Source organism: Pezoporus wallicus, unplaced genomic scaffold (genome assembly GCF_028554395.1).
Source record: "Pezoporus wallicus isolate ANWC-B61680 ecotype Strahan unplaced genomic scaffold, APGP_CSIRO_Pwel_v1 scaffold_11491, whole genome shotgun sequence".
NCBI lineage: Eukaryota > Metazoa > Chordata > Aves > Psittaciformes > Psittacidae > Pezoporus > Pezoporus wallicus.
The window spans coordinates 5574675-5593522 of record NW_026642649.1 but is presented as its reverse complement, the minus strand read 5'-3'; the positions used below and the strand labels follow the sequence as shown (position 1 = coordinate 5593522).

Below are 18848 nucleotides of genomic sequence, written 5' to 3'. Positions count from 1 at the left end.
CAGTGTGGAGAAGAGAAGGCTCAGGGGGGACCTGATCACTCCCTACAACTGCTTGACAGGAGGTTGTAGTGAGGTGGGGTCGGTCTCTGCTCCCAAGGAACAAGGGACAGGACAAGAGGAAACGGCCTCAAGCTGCACCAGGGCAGGTTTAGATGGAGCTGAGGAACAATTCCTTCCCCAGAGGGTGCTCAGGCATTGGAACAGGCTGCCCAGGGCAGGGCTGCAGTCACCGTCCCTGCAAGTGTTCACACAGCGTGGAGACGAGGCCTCAGTGCCGTGGGTTAGTGGTGGCCTTGGAGTGCTGGGAACGGTTGGACTGGATGAGTTTAAAGGGCTTTTCCAGCCTGGTTGATTCTGTGATTCTATACAAGGATGCTGGAAAGGGACTCTTCCTCCAGGACTGTAGTGATAAGACAAGGGGTGATGGGTTCAAACTGAAACAGGGGAAGTTTAGATTTAGCTCTTCCCTGTGAGGGTGCTGAGGCGCTGGCACAGGGTGCCCAGAGAAGCTGTGACTGCCCCATCCCTGGCAGTGTTCAAGGCCAGGCTGACCACAGGGGCTTGGCACAACCTGCTCTAGTGGAAGGTGTCCCTGCCCGTGGCAGGAGTTGGAACTGGATGAGCTCTGAGTCCTTTCCAGCACACACCACACCACACCACACCACACCACGTCCCTATGACTGCCAGCACACAGCATCACTCCCGTCCCTCCGCTGCCTTTCCCGCCCTCCGCAGCCCCTCAGCGCACTCCCGCCTTCCCGCCCGCTCAGAGCCCTCCTGCGCCTGCGCGCGCGTAACACCGCTCCCCAAGGGGGGCGGGCAGTGTTGGGGGGGGAGTGAGCTGGCGGCGCGCATGCGCGGCAGGCAGGAAGCCGGCCCTTGGGGAGGGGGTTGCGCTGGCATGGCGGAGGCGCGGCCAGGCGCAGGTAAGTGTGGCCGCTGTGCTCGGAGGAGCGGGCAGGATGGTTGCGGAGGGGAGGAGCGGCTCATCGCCCCGCAGCCTGTCGGGGAGAAGGTCGCGCCGTGCCGGTCGAGCGAGCGCTGCTGTGTCGTGGGGCTGCAGGGCTGCGGCACCGACACCACCACCACCACCTGTTGCCGCCGCCCCCTCCCCTTGGCCCGCCGCAGCCAGAATGTCTGGGCCGGTCTTGGCGGCGAGGGGGAAACTTTGCCTGAGGAGGGACGTGCGAGCTTCGGTGTGTGACGAACGAACCCAGCGAGGCGGTTGGCGTCTGGAAAAGTTCACCGCGCTGTGCCCACCCGCATCCGCGGAGCCCACACGCAGCCTGACGTGTCCCAGCCTGCGGGCTGCAAGGGGATGGCGGCGGGGCCGGGGGTCTGGGCAGGCAGGAGGTGGCTGCTGAGGCAGGTGCCACCTCACCTGGCCGCAGTGGGCAGGTTAAGCTTTAAGCTGATAGAGGGAGATTCAGGTTAGGTGTAAGGAAGGAATTCTTCCCCGAAAGGGTTCTGAGACGCTGGCACAGGGTGCCCAGAGAAGCTGTGGCTGCCCCATCCCTGGCCGTGGGGGCTTGGAGCAACCTGCTCTAGTGGAAGGTGTCCCTGCCTATGGCCAGGGGTTGGAACTGGATGATCTTAAGGTCCTTTCCAACCCAAACTAGTCTGGGATTCTGTGATTGAAGCTTAGATGGTCTTAAAGGTCCCTTCCAACCCAGACCAGTCTGTGATGTAGGCAGGGGCTCGCGGGTAGAGAGCAGTTTAGGAACCCAACCTGGATTGGGGTTGAACATCACAAGTGCAAGAAGGATTTTATTTTTTTCATTTATTCTTTTACCTGCTGGCTTTTATGATGCAGGTCCAGGTTAATTTTTGCTTTACCGTGTGTGGCTGTTGTTGAGGAGGAGAGGGATTAGCTTTTCAAGATCTTTATTCCAGCCTTGCATTTAATGAGTTATCATGTACCATGGGTATTTAATGATAGAAGAACCATTATGTAACTGTGACTTGAGCTTGTAACTAGAAATAACATGGTTGCCCAGAGTCCTTTATAATATTTCATATTTTCAGCACGTCTCTTAATTTTCTTGTAGTCTGGGTAGACCTCTCAGGTAATCAGTGTCACTTTGGGATCACCTGAGGAGCTAACTCATTTCACTGTTTCTAGAGTCATTAGGTTTCTGCCTGGAAGAACCCTTGTCTTTTATGGCTGGGATGAAGAAAATATGAATCTCTACTTTTGCAGCACCCTGATGTTAATTCAGATAATGTTATGATTAGCCTATATCTTAAATAGCATCCTCTGCCTCTTCTCTCTGCTTGACAGCTGCCTTGTGGGAAGTGGAATGGCCTGGGACATGGTTCAGAGAGTAGAGAGTGATAGTTTCCGTTAAGAGAAGCTGCTGCAGGAAGCTGATGCAGGCAAATGTCTGCTTGTCTGTCTGCTGTGCTGTAAGGCTGCAAGTCGACTCTGCTCCTGAAATGTTTTATACAGCGTATATGTATTGGAATAAAGGGTCTTACATAGGTGTACTGAGCTAAAAATAGCTTTGCTGACGATGATCAGCCTGGATGATACACCATTTCTACCATTTGCTTTACAGTACTTAAGCTCACGCAGATATTGTCATATTGTCCTGGAGCTCATTACTTGTTGTTGTAATCCATACTATGTTATGAGGAGCCATCTCATACGTAAGCTTCAAATTTTGCTTGTACAACATTAAGATGGGAACTGACTTTTCCTCTGCAACTCCATGGGCAGACTGAGCATATGACTGTGAGCTTAAATATGAAAGGTATTTCTGTTCTCAGGGTAGATCTGGGGAGCAGTTGGGGTTGAGGAGTGACAGTTTTAGGTCATGGCAGATGCGCAGCCTGTCTGGGATATTTTGCCAGTGGTGACTGATTGTTGAGAATAGAGTAATGAGTATAAGAGACAAAGGGGGAGAATATAAGAAATAGGGCAATGCTAAACTAGTTATTCACATTGCTACACCTTTCTAGTTTCTAGCCCTATGCATCTAGAAGGGACAGGTGGCATTTGTATTTAATCATAGAATCCCAGGCAGGTTTGGGTTGGAAAGGACCTTAAGATCGTCCCCATGGGCAGGGATGTCTCACACTAGACCATGTTGCCCAAGGCTTTGTCCAGCCTGGCCTTGAACGCTGCCCGGGATGGAGCATTCACAACTTCCTTGGGCAACCTGTGCTACCGCCTCACCAACCTCACAGGGAAGAACTTCTTCCTTATATCTAACCTGAACTTTGAACCCATCACCCCTCGTCCTAGTGCTATAGTCCCTGATGAAGAGTCCTTCTCTGGCATCCTTGTAGGCCCCGCCTCAGGTAATAGCCATTAATGAGAACGAGTATTTTCTTTTGTCCCATCAGTTTCTGTAAGTGCTGCTGAATGTAGTTTTGGGGTTTGCCTGCATGATGACAGCTGAGTCATTAGACATGGTATAATGTGCCTAAACTGAAGGTATCAGGGAGTTGCTATGAAGCATTGAGTACCCCACTGTAAAGGTGAACAGGAAAGTGAAAACTTGTAATATGTTTGTTCTCCTTATGCAAAATCCATTCTGTAGTAGATGCTTCTCCTAGGATGATGAAATTACATATAGCAAAGTTGTAGTTTTTTCCTTACTTGTATATTTCTCTTGTATCATCTTGAAATGGGTTAGCTAAAACTTCATGTTCTCTTCAAAATCTGGATGCGCTGAATTTGGACAGTAGCATAAAAACCCCAAAACATAGCACTGTGCACCAGTATACCCAGGGGGTAACTGGCTGGGAAGCAGATCTGCAGATAGAGAATTTAGGGTCCTTGGTGGACTATAATCCAACCTCCCTGTTCATTCTTCCTCATAAGGAAGCTGTAGACAGCAGTCAGGTCACCCCTCAGTCTTCCCCATGCTGAACAAAGCTAGTATTCTTAGCTGTTCCTCTGGAGTCATGTCTTCTAGTCCTTTCACCATCTTTTTAAACCCTTTTGGGACGCATTGTAATATTTTTATATCCTTTTATTGTGGAGCCCAAAACTGCACACAGTACTCAACTATGTTTGTTTGATTTTATGGCTGTCTCACTAAGAAATGGTCAATTAAGAAATAAATGCTTGTCCAATAATCGGTGGTTATTTAGTTCTTCTGTCTAGGAGATAGAGCTGAATTCATTTAAGAATATGGAAGTACTGCCTCTGACACCTAAGGGGCTACCAAGTGGACTGTTGTACCCTTTAGTATAAGTTAGGGTTGGAAGGGACCTTAAGATCATCCAGTTCCAACCCCCTGCCATGGGCAGGGACACCTTCCACTAGACCAGGTTGCCCCAGGCCCTGTTCGGCCTGGCCTTGAACACTGCCGGGGATGGAGCATTTACCACTTTCCTGGGCAGTCTGTGACAGTGCCTCAGCACCCTCACAGTAAAGAACTTCTTCCTTATATCCAACCTGATCTTCCCCTGTTTCAGTTTGAACCCATCACCACTTGTCCTATCATTGCAGTCCCTGATGAAGAGTCCCTCTCCAGCATCCTTGTAGCTCCTTTTAGACACTGGAAGCTGCTCTGAGGTCTCCACACAGCTTCTCTTTTCCAGGCTGAACAGCCCCAGTGTTCTTAGGCTGACTCCATATAGGAGGTACTCCAGCCCTTGAGCATCCTTGTGGCCTCTTCTGGATATGCTTCAACAGCTCCATGTCCTTCTTAAATTGAGGGTACCAACACTACACGCAGTGCTGCAAGTGGGGTCTCATGAGAGCAGAGGGGCAGGATTGCCTCCTTCGGCCTGGCTGGACTTCTTCAATATAATTTCTTTTTGTCTTTCTTAATTACAAACTTTATACAGTCTCGGCCTAATTAAAGTACATTGTTTAAAGGCTTTTCAAAATGTAATTGAATGTAGCTTGCTGAAACTGTGCTAAGAAATGTCACTTAAACATAGTGTCTGTTAGTGGCACCTTCAAATGGCATTATTGATGTGTTCATAAAAAAAGTACCTAAGTTAAGTCTGGCTTTACTAGTCCATAAAATAAGCTGGTTTTGAAGCAGAGCTTGTAGTGATTAAAATGAGATGTGTACTTACTAATTTGCTTTGTATTTTTAAAAGTGGGCTTATCAAATGTTTTTTCTGAAGGACAGTTCACACAGACTACCTAAGCTTGCCAAGGCATTTTGTCTCTCTCCATAGTTAATGCCGAGGGGGTGTAATATGCAATGTTGTGGCAGAACAGACTTGAAACCATGTAAGTTTCATATGTTTGGTTTTAATTCACATTTGAGCTCTTAAGGATATTAAAATCTGCAATGCAGAGGTTGTTTCTAAAGGTACTGAGATTTTCTTTGTTTATTGTATAGACAGGCTGGAATCTTGCTTTGGAGGTTTCCCTTTTTCTTGGGATTTTTGTGTATGTACATGTAAACATGTCAGAGGAAATTTGAGCCAGTGTTAGCTACTGATTATTACACTTGTATGTGTATTTTGCAGTTACTTGTCTTGGCAGACAGAAATTAAGTCTTAGTAGAATTTACCACTTTGGTTTTTTTTTTTTTCATAATGTAAAAGCTGACAGTAAGAACAGGAATCCTATTCATGGGTGATATAAAAAGTCCTAATGAATTATTCATATTTTGGAGGTGCTTTTAAATAGCTGAATCCCGATTTCCCATCTGTTTCTTCAAACTTAAGAGATTACTTGGAAAGGGCTTTCAAAAATATCTCTTCCACGGCTGTATTTCAAGTCCTGATTATGCTTCTTGGAGGCCACGTGCAGAAGTTAATTTGTATTTTAGAAGCCCAGCATTTTAAAGCTATGTCCAGCAAATTTTTATGTCAATATCAGATAGTGTTACTGATCTACAAGACAAACTTCCTCAAACTTATTTCCTGCATTCATTTGAAAGCCCTTTGCAGCAATTTGTTTGTAATTCATGCATACATTTTTACATACCACGTTTCATAACCAAAGAAACCTTGGTCTTTAATAACAGAATGTACTTTTCAGAGGCAAGCTGTGTGATATTTGCAAAACATGTTTTTATGAAACATTAAGAAGCCAGTTGGTTTCCCTTGTATCTATCTTTAAATTTTAAATTAAAAATGAAATTTTAAACTTTAAATTTTAGGGTATCTTAAAGAATTCTTAAACCAGCAAATGAAATGGATTGCTTCTAATTTAGTTGGTATGTAATTACGGGATGGCAACCTGTCTTCAAATCAAAATATGTGAGACTGTGTTAAGTAATCTATACTGAATGACTGTTGCTTACATTATAGTGTTCTTCATTAGTGATAGGAAAGAAACTAGCGAAACATTGGAAAAACTGAAAGTGTAGTTCTGAGAAGTAAAAAGGACAACTTTATATTTTGAGTTCTTTACACAGAATACATGTGCTAACACGAGAAAAATAGATTGCTTCCAGGGAAGCTGCTTGCAGTCCAGGTTTTCAGATGTATAAGCCTAGTATTTTGTACGTACTAGGGTCTACACTCCTTATGATAGAATAGCTGAGCTGGAAAGGACCTGCAGTGATCGAGTCCAACTTCCTGACAAAAAGTTAAAGCATATTATTAAGGGCATTGTCCAGATGCTTCTTAGACACTGACAGGCTTGGGGCATTGACCACCCTCCTGGTAAAGGAATGTTTCCTTCTGTCAAGTCTGAACCTCTCCTGATGGATGCAGCTTTGAGCCATCCCCGTGCACCCTGGCACTGAACACCAGGGAGAAGAGCTCAGCACCTCCCTCTCCATTTCCCTTCTCTTTGAGTTAAGGTTGATTCTTAACTCAATCCCAAGCAGTTCTGAAAGGCCTCTGTCTGATGTTCTCATTCTGCTGTCTCAAAATCAGGTTAGTGTTACAGCTTAAAAAAATGCAAACACACACTTTAGCGTTTGCTCTTTATATCTAGTGTGGTAATATAGAATTGCATATAGCATAAAATGTACTAGTACACTGTCACATTAATAACACATACTATATTATAATACTATTATCTATTAGTATATGAAATAAAAATAGTTATATATATTGTCTTTGCAGAGACCAAACCCCAGAATGATTTCAACTGAGTCTCTCTTTAAAAAGTATGAATTAGGTTATGTGGTTAAGAACATGCTTAAATGTAATTTTAAGTTCCTAACTTTTAGAAAACTTAAAGGCTCACTTCCACAGAGTTGTATGTTATAGTTTTTTCTTTGGCCTCCAAATCCGTCATAGTAGTTGTGACTGTTCCTAGAGGTTTAAAAAAACTTTCATTTGAAAATAAGTGAAATTCACTGAAAAAATATGTTAATGTTTTGGAATGTCCTGGTTTGTTCTTCCCTTCGTTATTGAAAAGGTAAAATAATAGGTAGAGAGTGCCTATTATTTTAATGCTGCTTCAAATGTTTTCCCGTATCGTATGTTTTTATGCTCTTATATTAACTCTGTGTCATTCTGTAAAGACAGCAAGAGAAGAGAAGGTCATGTCCAGAAAGCACTGTACGATTTGACTCTAGTTTCTGTAAACTTGTTTGCAGTTGTTCTTTCAAGTGTGGGATTGATTTCTCTTCTGGGCCTTTGCAGGTATAGTAGTTTTGCTGCAAAGAAATCATAGAATCATAGACTGGTTTGGCTTGGAAGGGGCCTTAAAGCTCCTCCAGTTCCAATCCCCTGCCACGGGCAGGGACACCTCACACTAGACCAGGTTGCTCCAAGCCCGGTCCAACCTGGCCTTGAGCACTTCCAGGGATGGGGCAGCCACAGCTTCTCTGGGCACCCTGTGCCAGCGCCTCAGCACCCTCACAGGGAAGAACTTCCTAATGTCTAATCTCAGTCTCCCCTCTGTCATCTTAAAGCCATTCCCCCTTGTCCTGTCACTATAGGCCCTTGTAGTGTTTCACATGTAATAGTCTTTTACACATCTTTATTTTTTCACTTTTTAGGTGCTTTGAATTTCAATCCTGATGCTGCTAATTCCATTCCAGGAGAAAGGCAACCTACAGATATAAACTGGGCCAACAAAGATAGAAAAGATTCCAGCAGTAATCTGAATAGAAGTAATTTACCATTTCCTAGTCTGTCTTCTGAAAGAGGTACAGAGTATGAAAGCTCTTCTGCAAAGCATCATGGCATTTGTAGTCCAGAAAGTCAGTATGGGAATCCTGAAGACTTTCACCGGTATTTTGGTAATAGTAAAAGTCTGAAGAACCGCAACTTGCAAAGCCAGAGATGGCACAGATCAAGAAATGACAGCGCATGTACTAGAAGTAAGATAAAGCCAAGTACTGCTGATGCTGCTGCAGGTCCGGGAGTTTCAGATGCTGCAGTGGTACCAGGGAGAAGAGCACCTGCTAGAGGATACAATGACTTTGTCTCCTCAGAGAGTGACAGGGAAGTACCGAGTGCTGATAGCAGGGGAGCAAAGCCAAAGAAAACACAGCTGATGCATGTATCTGGAAGAGGTTTCAGGGAGAAGGCAAAGCAAGTACATGACCGGGAAAAGAGAGTGAGCTCTAAACAGAAAGTAGAGCTGTTTGAAAATGTTCCATCCTTGGATTTGACTCAGTCTGACTCTTCAGAATCATCTGTTGGAAAAGCATTCTGTGATGCCCCTGTTGGTGGTGTGGATGAGCAGAAAGGCTACAATTACGCAAACAAAAGATATCCTAGGAAGCCTGTGTGGAATAAACCCCCTGCAGAAAAAGAGTGTCAGAAAAGACATGATTCTCACCGTAGTAAAAATACAAAAGTAAGTAAGAAGTCTTCTCTTGCATATACTCCAAAAGATAAAAATGAAAGGAAGAAAGAACTGTCTGTTCACAGAAATGATGAAACCTTGACGAGTGATATCAGGCATCAGTTGTCTGATTCTGTCAGATGTAATGGAAGAAAGTTCCTTCTAAAGGGGGATCAAGCACCTGCACTTCATTTCAGCTGGACCCAGTACTGGAAAAAGCAAAGTGATGTACCAAAAAACAAAGAAACTCATACAGGTAAGCTTTCTAGACTGTCCTGTACTTCTGTATTAAAGATATGATCATGAATAATTTGAACTGCCTTCACATTTGACCAGCTAAAGAGGCTTATTTCACATTAGGTCAGTATCTGAGGGTAGAATTACATGTAAATGTTTGGTTTCTGAGTGGTGAGATGTTCTGTTATGTTTACTAGGGAGGAACAGATTTTGTTTAAAGGTGGTTTGGTTTGGTTTTTGTTTTGTTTCACTACCAAACTGCAGTTGGTGGAGTGGTCAGGCACCATGTTAAAACATGTATGTTGGGGGAGCCGGGGAGTCAAATTCTGAGCCTACTGAACAAGGGGACTTGAGAGGGACAATCCTAAAACTGATATTTGCAGAACAGTTTTCTCATGTTTTGGGTAAAAGTAGAATGACAGATAGAAGAACTGTGTTCTCCTCCTAACTGGTTTGTTTTTTGTTCTTTTTTTTTTTTGCAACGTATCAAAAGATAGTAAGAGAAAGTGTCTGGAAACTGGTCTGGGTTTTTTTTTTTTTTGTCCTTTTCCAGTTGAACCACCCAGAAATCTCAGCCTTATCTGTACTGCCCAGAATGGTAGAGACAGGTAGACTAGTTCCTGTCTGAACTGTGGTATTGAATCTTCTGAAGATTGTGCTTCTCAGTGTCTCTTCATTTTCAGAGCTGAGAAAGTAGTAGCATAATCAGGAAGTGTAATGTTGCTTCAGGTAGTAACTTTGTTCCTTTAGGAGAAAGAAGCTCAAGGATCAAGGTTCTCCTTGAGCCTTTCTAATGCAAATACAGTAACTTTCGTGCTCCTGGGTTCTACTTGAATCATAAAAATATCTCAGTCTTTCTCCCATCATTATTATTATGACATGGAAAAGGTCAAATGCAGTAAGTGGGAAGAGAAGTAGCAGTCTTTTGCAGGGCACTGAAGGAACTTCCTCTAAAATGGCAGTATGTCTTTGTATGCTTTAGTTGGGAGCTGTTTTGCAAACATATCTGCCACTGTTTTCAGGGGACTGAGTCTGAGTCTTTGTGGGACAGCTGTTCTTTCTGAATACTGACAAGATAGCTTTAGTCTTCTGGAGAAATGGAGTCTGGTTTAGATAGGGGTGCTTTCTTTGTGCTTTGGGCTTGCTTTCAGTCATGTGTGTTATGAACATGTTTTGAATTGATAGTAATTTTTCTTCTGTTATTTCCATATTTTTTTGTCCTTCATTATGAGTTCTAACTTCCTTTGTGTTGGCACTGTGTAAAAATGGTACGTTTTTACACTTCACACTTAAGATCTTTAAAATTCTGCAGGCATAGATCAAATAGTATTTAAAAGGTGTATCTGATTGCCTTACCTTGATTGGAGAGTCAACTTCAGTTCTGCCAGACTGTGTGGTGCCTTTGTTACAGTTGCACATCTAACTCTGTTGTCAGACTCTTTTGTCTTTCATGTGTGGAGTACTTGCTTTGTTTTCAGAGTACTTTTTCGTGTTCTTTCATATGGCTCAAAGGCCCTGTACTTTGACTATTCTTTCCCAGTAATTCCACTTCTAAAGCAGTCAGTTTATGAGGGACTTATTTTTGTAATCCAAGTACTTCACTGTTAATATTTGTTGTGTGATCTCTCAGGAATACTCAAGGATGGGAATTTAATTTTGGCTGAATCTTCCGTAGTTAAGAGCTTTAAGCTTTTGAGTTTAAACTTTAGGCGAAGATAAATTTCCCATAAAAAGTGATGAGTAAAATCCCAAACTTCTGCCAAGCTTAAAACCATTAACAAATTTGGAAGATTGGAATGATTGTTATTCCTCAACAGGGATTACTCTTGCCACTTTTGTAGGAATCTCGTACTTGCTTTTCCTGTTCTAAAACTAGAAAAATGCTTATCGGGTTTCAGACCGGAATCTTCGAGGAGTAAACTAGTATCTTGCTTATAGCCATACAGGAAAAAGAAATCCTGTTATAGTTTAAATGAAATCTTGAATTTCACTTGTATTTTGTTTCTCAGCTAGCTGATGTTTCATGTATAAGTGTTTTCTTTGCAGGGTCATTGATTGAACAGCTGACCACAGAGAAGTATGAGTGCATGGTATGCTGTGAGGTGGTCCGAATAGTAGCCCCAGTGTGGAGCTGTCAGAATTGCTACCATGTGTTTCACCTGAACTGCATTAAGAAATGGGCACGATCACCAGCTTCACAAGCTGAAGGTTGGTATTCTCTTGCACACACTTCCTCTCTCAAATACATACAATAGCAAAATTTGTGTTTCTTATGTTGGAAAACTACTTGTAAGTACTGTCTGAGGTAACAAGTAAGCTGTAAACAAAGCAAATTTTAATTACTTGGTTCTTCTTCCATGATTCTTTAGGTGCTCTGTATTATCTTCATAACTGTTTTGATTCTTTCTAGTGTTATAGCTAAAACTAATTTTCAGGTTTGGAAGCATAAGTAAAAGATCACTCAATGAAACCAGTGCATCGAGATGCAAAGCTTTGTGGCTGTGTTTTTGCATGCCAAGAAGTGTCTCATCTTTGCTCATCTGTTCTTGGCTGAGCAGTCAAACAGAAGCAGTACTCCAGGCATCAGTTGCCTGCTTTTACTCTTGGTTCTCTTCTCAAATAAAGCACTACTGAAATCTGTCACTGGTGCCATGCAGTGAAATGAAATTCAGAGAAGACAGAAAGCTTCTGCCTTTGTCATTAGCTTAAACTGTTTCAGATTCTTTGTATTAGACCACTTTTTGAATATCTGATACCACTACATTCTGCCCTGTGAATGCTTTGGTGTAAGTTAAAGCTGAATTGCAGCCTTCCCGCTGTGTTCAGTTGTTTTATGTGAACGCACTGAAGATTGTAATGTTCATCTTGAAGTAGAGTTAATTTTTTTTCTGGACCCTGCTTGCTTAGCATTTACCAATCTTCATGTGTCTGTTCAGGCATACTTGGGTGGGAAGAAGCAAAGAATTATCCCATTATAACAAAGACTTCTTGCACCCTGCAGTATCTCTCTTCTCGGGGTATCTTTCAGATGTGTTTTACTGAAGGTATCTTCCCTCAGAGACTTATTTGTCTTCTATTGTCTTGGTCATTTGAAAAACTAGTTTGGCCAAGCCAGGTCAAAGAATCTCTTGATTATCTGTGGGGAGTCATAGGGTATTTCTGTATTCTTGGCTCTTCTTATATTAGACTTGTGATTGACATCCAATGTTTGATATTTCCACAGTGTAGACTATCAGCAGCACTAAGAAGTAGAGAGTGGGTTTTCATTGTGTGTTAAAAGATGTCCAGGTCAGGAGAAGGAAGGGGTCTGCTAGGCATGACCTTGCCATCATGTGGAAAAATCCTTTCCTATAAGGAAGAACATCACTTTCTCCTTAGCAAGCATTTTCTACTAACATTTTGAATTATGTCTTGAAGGAATGTGACCTTTAAATATTGCACAGCTAAGGTCAATCTGACAAAAACACTTGCACTGCACACATCTTTGTTGTGTTTATAAAGGGAAAACTGTTGTCTGTTGCCACCTTTCTTTTAAAATCTGATGCTTCAGTGGTGTTTGAGTTGCGTACTTACATCGATGGGACAATATACCCCTTACAGCCATCTACTTCCTTCTTTGTGGATGGTTTTACTTGTATTTGCATTTTGGCTGGAAGGATTGGAGATATATGAGTTACAACAACTCTTTCTATTCTGCTTCCTCTGCTCCCCTTGCTGTCCACTTCCAGATTAGACAGTGGTCTGTACCAGTATTTGTCTCTAAAATGGATTCTGAGCTTCAGTGGTCAGAATATGAATCTACTTGCCTCTTTTTTTCTTTTTCCCCTTTTTTTCCTTAAGCCATGCTACTTAAGGGCTGAAGCCATTCTGTGTGCCTTGGATTTTACACAAATATCACTTTTCTGTTACTGGGACAAAAGCTTTTGATTGTGTCTAGCTGAGAAGTCAAAGCAGTAATTTATTTTCATGCAGATTATCTCTTTGGAGAACTGCTTAAGACCGTCTTAGAAGTGGTAGGATGAAACTACCAGTGTTGATTCAAGCATAGTCTACACAGTTGAAGTGATTGAAATCTTGTTTGAAGTTCTTCTTATGTACCTAGCATTGTATATATATGGAAAATTCCTGCCATACTGCTGCCTTTGGAAATGCAGCCTTCTAGCATTCACTTTATTCTAGCAGATGTGTCTGGATCCTTTCTTATGTAATTACCTGTGACTCATCTAGGCAAGCATGTAAAGAGGAAGGTTGCTTGTTTGAAACTGCACATAAAGATCTCTAGTCTATATATATAATTCCCAGCTCTTCCTACTCAAGGTTCTTTTGAGCCTTTTAATCCTTTAGGATGCTGGAAACTGAGGAGGTTGTTCACTGTACCTTTATGACAACAGGGATGCAGGAAGGGGCAGGGTTCTGGGCATGGTACCAAAGGTAAATATAACTGTCCTTTCGATGTCTTTGGTTGGAAGTCTGCGTACTTGGATCCTATTAATGAGAAGATTCATGAGAGTGGAATGATCATTCTGTAGGGTCATCCTCATCCCCACTTTCTTCAGTAATCAGGATTTGGGAGGAGTGGTTACAGGACTGTAATGTAGATGTCAGGAGTCACCCCACCGTCATTCTACCCTACTGTGATTGCATCTGAATCCACAAAGAAAACTTATTTCTAGAGGAAAGCAACTGTGCACCCACCTTGTGGGTGGATCCACATGCCCTTCTTAGAGGAACCAAGGATAATCAGTGATTGAGAAGAACAAAATATATCTTGAAAGTCTGTGTTGCTTGGTAAAAGGTTCCTATTTTGCAAGGATCTTCACTAAACTCTAGAGAAACTTTTGTTGGTAAAGGACTCTTGCTCTGGTTATGCTGCTCTGGGAGAGACGTTGATAGAAGAGGCCTTCTTCTGGCCTCCTGAAGCTTTAGGATAGGCTTACATTGAAAAGGGTAACATAGAATAACAGTGAAAGAAATAATGTTGTTAATTCAATAGTGAAGTATATTTTACAAAGTAATCCCATAGGGAATCCATTAGGGTTTACTATGCTAGCTTTGGGAGTGACCATGTAAGATGCTGAAAGCTTTGTCAGCAGATACCCCTTTCAGTTTCCTGCTGCCATTTTTTACCTGTAGCTTTTAACACTTCTCTCTGAGATGCTTTAATCTGTAGCAGTCAAATAAATAAAGACATCTTGGTCAGGAAACATAGATTGGTTTTGATCATAAAGATGGGAGCGTACTCCTTGTGCCACTGTCATACAGCTGTTCAGCCCATAATTGTATAGCTCTCTGCCACTCTTGGTGGCACAGTGATAGAAGCCAGGATGAGGAGGGGTATGAATAGGCACCAACTGAAAAGAGCAGATGTGCTTCAGATTTGCATTTCAAGAGTGGCAGAGCAAATTATCACAAACTGGATCATTTCCAGTTTGTGAAAATCATTACCAGTGTATGTTATGATGGTTAATGCAGGACGCCTCCAGTCCTGGTGATAGCAGGTGTAGGTGTGCCTGTCATTGCAGTGCAGTGGTTGTGTCACATAGGGTTTACTGTTTGGAATTCTTGCTGCGTTCATAATGTGAGAACATCATAAATCTCAATCAAATTTCTTAATAGCAAAGAACAGTTCCAAAATCACAGCTTATTAATTTACCAGCACTGATTGAGAGAGTAAGAGCTAATCAGTTTATTGATATTTTTATATCTATCTGTACAGATACAAAAATCTCTCCCCCTTTGTGTTCAGTAGTGATCTTATACTTGGTATTCTTCATAGCCAGATATGTACTGAATTTAGGAAACATCTTCATGAACATTATATTCCTTACGCTGAAGTTCTTCCTTTACTGCTAACCAACCCCCTCCTGAAATGCAGAAACAAGAAAACTACCATTTAATAAAATACCAACTTGAAGAATAATGTCCTAGTCAATACCTAGGTATTGTCACCTTGAAATTAATTAATTAAAGTAGATCATTCGGATTTATATAGCGCCAGTTTATTCCGGACATGAAGCAATACTGAATTGGTCTTCGACAAGACATGTAAGCTTGTAATATTGGAGGATAATGAAAAGGAATATGCAGGTGGTGCTTAAGACTGTAGGTAATTATATTTTTCTCACCACTTTCCCACACTTCAACATGTTCTCACATCTTTAAATATGGTAAAGGCTTTCTGTATTCTAGTAGAATGTCTTATAACGCGATAATAGAAAAAGTGGAATTGTTATACTGCCTCTATATGAAGTTGGAGCCTGGTCAGATGAAGTAGTGCTATCTCTTAATACAGATAAAATGCATTTTATTAACCTGCTTTCTAACAACTTCTGGTTTGGTTGCAGCTGTGGTAAGAAACAATGTGAGAGCACTTACTCCAAGCTTGCAAATGAGCTCCTTTATTTACTTCAAGTAATATTTATCCTTATTTCTTTTACCTGCAGATGGCAATAGCGGTTGGAGATGTCCAGCTTGTCAGAATGCTTCCATGCAAGTTCCTAAAACTTACACTTGTTTCTGTGGTGAGTTTCTTGCTTTTGCAAAGATAAACAGTTTTGTCATTTTGATTCTTTAGTTGGAATTCTGCTATTGCTGCTTGTTTGCCTACATCCCTGAAATTAACCTTGTTTAAAAGTGTATTGGCATGGAAAGGTGGCTGTGTAGAGAATCATGCGTACGCTGCTTAAAACACTTAAAAATGAAATACTAAATCAGAAGTGATAAACATGTTGATATCACTGTAAAAATAGTTTTTATGGAACAATGATAGAATTGGGCTGCTATCCTATAAGCTTGCCTTCTGTAGAAAGCCTGAAATAACATTCATGTGTTGTCATTCTTCGTGGCAAGATACACCAAAATACTACACAATTCCAGTATGCAACTATCTTAACCTTTAAATTGCTTTAGCGTTTTTATCATTTATGTTGATCAGGGACACATACAAGTTAAATAGGAAATAATATTCACAATTTTCAGATCTTCATGTGAATACATCTTTAATAAAAGAGGTAGATGAGGCAAGTACCACATTCACTAAGCCTTAAGTATATGATGGAGAAATGCATTATGTTACTTGATTGCATATGTGCAAATACCTTTTGTTTGAGATTTACACTTCTGAAACTTGTGGTGATTCTGTGTAGCTTTTCCTTCCTTAAGTGAGAGTCACAGGAAAGTTATATATGACTTTCTACAAAACAATGTTCTGGAATTGAGACAGGATCTGAGAGTCAGTGAACTTGTCCTAAAGAAACAGACTTACGCTGTAATAGGTGACAATTTGTCTAAAGTTCTCTTATCTAAACGTCTGAGTCAGGTAAAATCAGTGCAATGCAGGTAAGACTGGAGATTCTGTATGAAAATGTGTAAAATCTGAGGAATACAGGGATAAAAATTCAGATAGAATGAATGTTTTGATTTGAAATTAAAATTACACTTTTAGGAGAGGTTGTCATTGTGTTAAATAGGAAAGAAATTTTTGCCCAGGGTTAAAGATTATTTCATAGTTTTGGGAAATCTACAGTAGGAAACTCAAATTGTCCATGGAGTTAATATTACCATGTTTGAACATAAAATTTTCATCTTCTGCAGATAATTTTACATTAACAATATGGCACTTGGATATCACCAGTTGCTTATGCAGAGCTATCTTCTATTTGATGGAAAATACTGTGTGTTCAGTGTGGTTAAGTATGGGTTTTTCTTTGTCCCATGGGGAAATTCCGAGCACCTTTTTCTTCTGAATCTTCTAATTTTCAGGATTTTCCCTTGTATTCAACTAGTTTAACTGATAATCAGGTGAATAAATACCATCTGTGGTGTTTATTTGTATTTTCTTAACTTGCAACTTGCAGAATATACGAAGAAGTACTAAAAGAATTAAAATTACATAGCTTATATAATTATGTTTTTCAAAGTTGACTACTGCCGGTATTGAAAACACAGCTTTTTGGTGTGATGTTTTCACCAATTCATTATTGTATTCAAGGCAATAAATATGTCTTTGTTTTTTGACATGGTTTAGGTAAGGTGCACAATCCTGAATGGAATAGAAATGAAATCCCACATAGCTGTGGGGAACTTTGTGGAAAAAAGAGACAGGGTTTGGACTGTCCACATCTTTGTAACATGTAAGTAAATGTTGATCATATGAATATTGAAATGATCTAGAGATTCTTTCTGAAGGCTATAGTTGGATATTTTTTGCCTATTGGATATGCTTAGAGGTCTATTTGGTTTATAGCTCAGATGAAGCCTGGAACAAATGGAGGTTATTTGTGTTTGTATTCCTAAGGTGAGTTCATATGAGAATGAACAGGAGGTCAACAATAGTTGTAGCAACATTTCCATCCTTTTAGGGACTAATCCAGCTGCCTGACTTGGTTTCAAAAACCTTAATTAAAGTAGAGAAGTAATACTGAATAGAGGTAAATTTAAACATGTAGCCGGTGGTCCAGGCTTTTTAGGTGCTGCTTCTCCTGTGTGACTGTTTATCTGTATCTTAATCCAAGACCAGTGGTACTTGGTTAAACTGAAGGACTGCTTACTTCTGTCCTTTGTTTCTTTTTCTTTCCTTTGGCTTGTAAACTGGTGAGGATAAGAAGGTATTTTATGTATTTATGTACTTGTTGAGACCACCAGATGGTTGAACCAGAATCCCTCATGGAGACCTTAATCAGTATATATAACTCAGATCGGTTTTGCTGACATTTATTAGCATAATTCGATGAAGAGAGGCAAGAAAGTGCAAATCCTGTAGATGTTTTTTTTAGTAATGTGGTACTAGTATATTGATAAGGTTAACAGCATTAGTCAGGCTATTTCTGTGTATGAATAGGCTTGCTAGTCAGAAAAATAAATTACATGTTGCTTCTAGTCTATCCAGCTTAATTTTCCATGTATGGAAGCTGGTCCATGATGCCTATTCATAATTCTGTTTTGAGGCTTTTTTAATAGAAGCAGTTATTTCTGCTCTTGGTACACAGTCAAAAACTTCAGTCATTTCAACAAATAACTGTCATCTTAAACTCCTTCCAAGGTTTACTAAAACTCAGAACTTCAGTAGAACTTTACTCCGAACTTTTTACTTAATGCTTTCTGTTTCAAATCTATTTCAACATCTTGTTGAATGAAAGAATGTTTCTGTACTTGTAAAACTTCTTTCCCACACATGAAAATATGTTAGATTCCTCCCCTCTGCTCTACTGAAGTATTGTGTGCCTGGAGTACTCTGTTCAGCTCTGGGGCACCCACGTAAGAGGGACATGGAACTGTTGGAGCGAGTCCAGAGGAGGCTACAGAGATGCTGTGAGGGCTGGAGCAGCTCTGCTCTGGAGCCAGGCTGAGAGAGCTGGGCTGGGTCAGCCTGGAGAAGAGAAGGCTCCTGAAGGGGAGACCTTAGAACAGCTCCAGTGCCTAAAGGGGCTGCAGGAAACCTGGAGAGGGGCTTTTGACTCAATTGTATTGTATATAAGCATAGTAACTAATGAACTAATCAGTACTGGCATAACAGTTGTGCTTGGGTAATTTAGTTTGCCATGTAATTGTGTAGCCTTACGGTGGGGGGTGTTGTGTGTTTTGGGATTTTGTTAATTTTGTTTTTCTTTTGACTAGTACATCTAAGCTGGTCAGTCCTGGCCGGTAATAATTGCTCTACATGAGAGCTGCTGTATTTGCAAAGGAATAGAGCTAGGAGGTGGGTAAGGAAGAGTGCAGACAAGTTCACAAACCTGGGCTTGTCTGTGCCCAGCAGAGGTCTTGTATGCAGATAGGGACCAGTGTTTTTTTGAAGTAGGAGGTAAGATCTAATAATCAAGTAAAGGACTGGCACTGATGACACTCCGATGTGCTTGATGGTGAGAAAGAAAACTGAGGCAGACTTGTTACATGTGTTACCTTACAGGAAGAGGAACAAAAGCTCTTGCTGGTGGTGCTA

General features: G+C 41.2%; 1 protein-coding gene across 4 annotated transcripts in view; it reads left to right on the top strand.

Moving 5' to 3' along the window:
- The first annotated feature begins 792 nt into the window (after positions 1–792).
- NFX1 (nuclear transcription factor, X-box binding 1) overlaps positions 793–18848 on the top strand; it is a 48996-nt gene continuing 30940 nt past the window's right edge. For all 4 annotated transcript variants that reach the window (XM_057431646.1, XM_057431645.1, XM_057431644.1 and 1 more), the window contains exons 1-5: positions 793–926; positions 7881–8930; positions 10958–11119; positions 15355–15432; positions 16938–17043. In XM_057431646.1, coding sequence (XP_057287629.1) covers positions 854–926; positions 7881–8930; positions 10958–11119; positions 15355–15432; positions 16938–17043 — 1469 coding nt within the window. In that variant the 5' untranslated portion in view covers positions 793–853. The remainder of the gene's footprint in view (positions 927–7880; positions 8931–10957; positions 11120–15354; positions 15433–16937; positions 17044–18848) is intronic.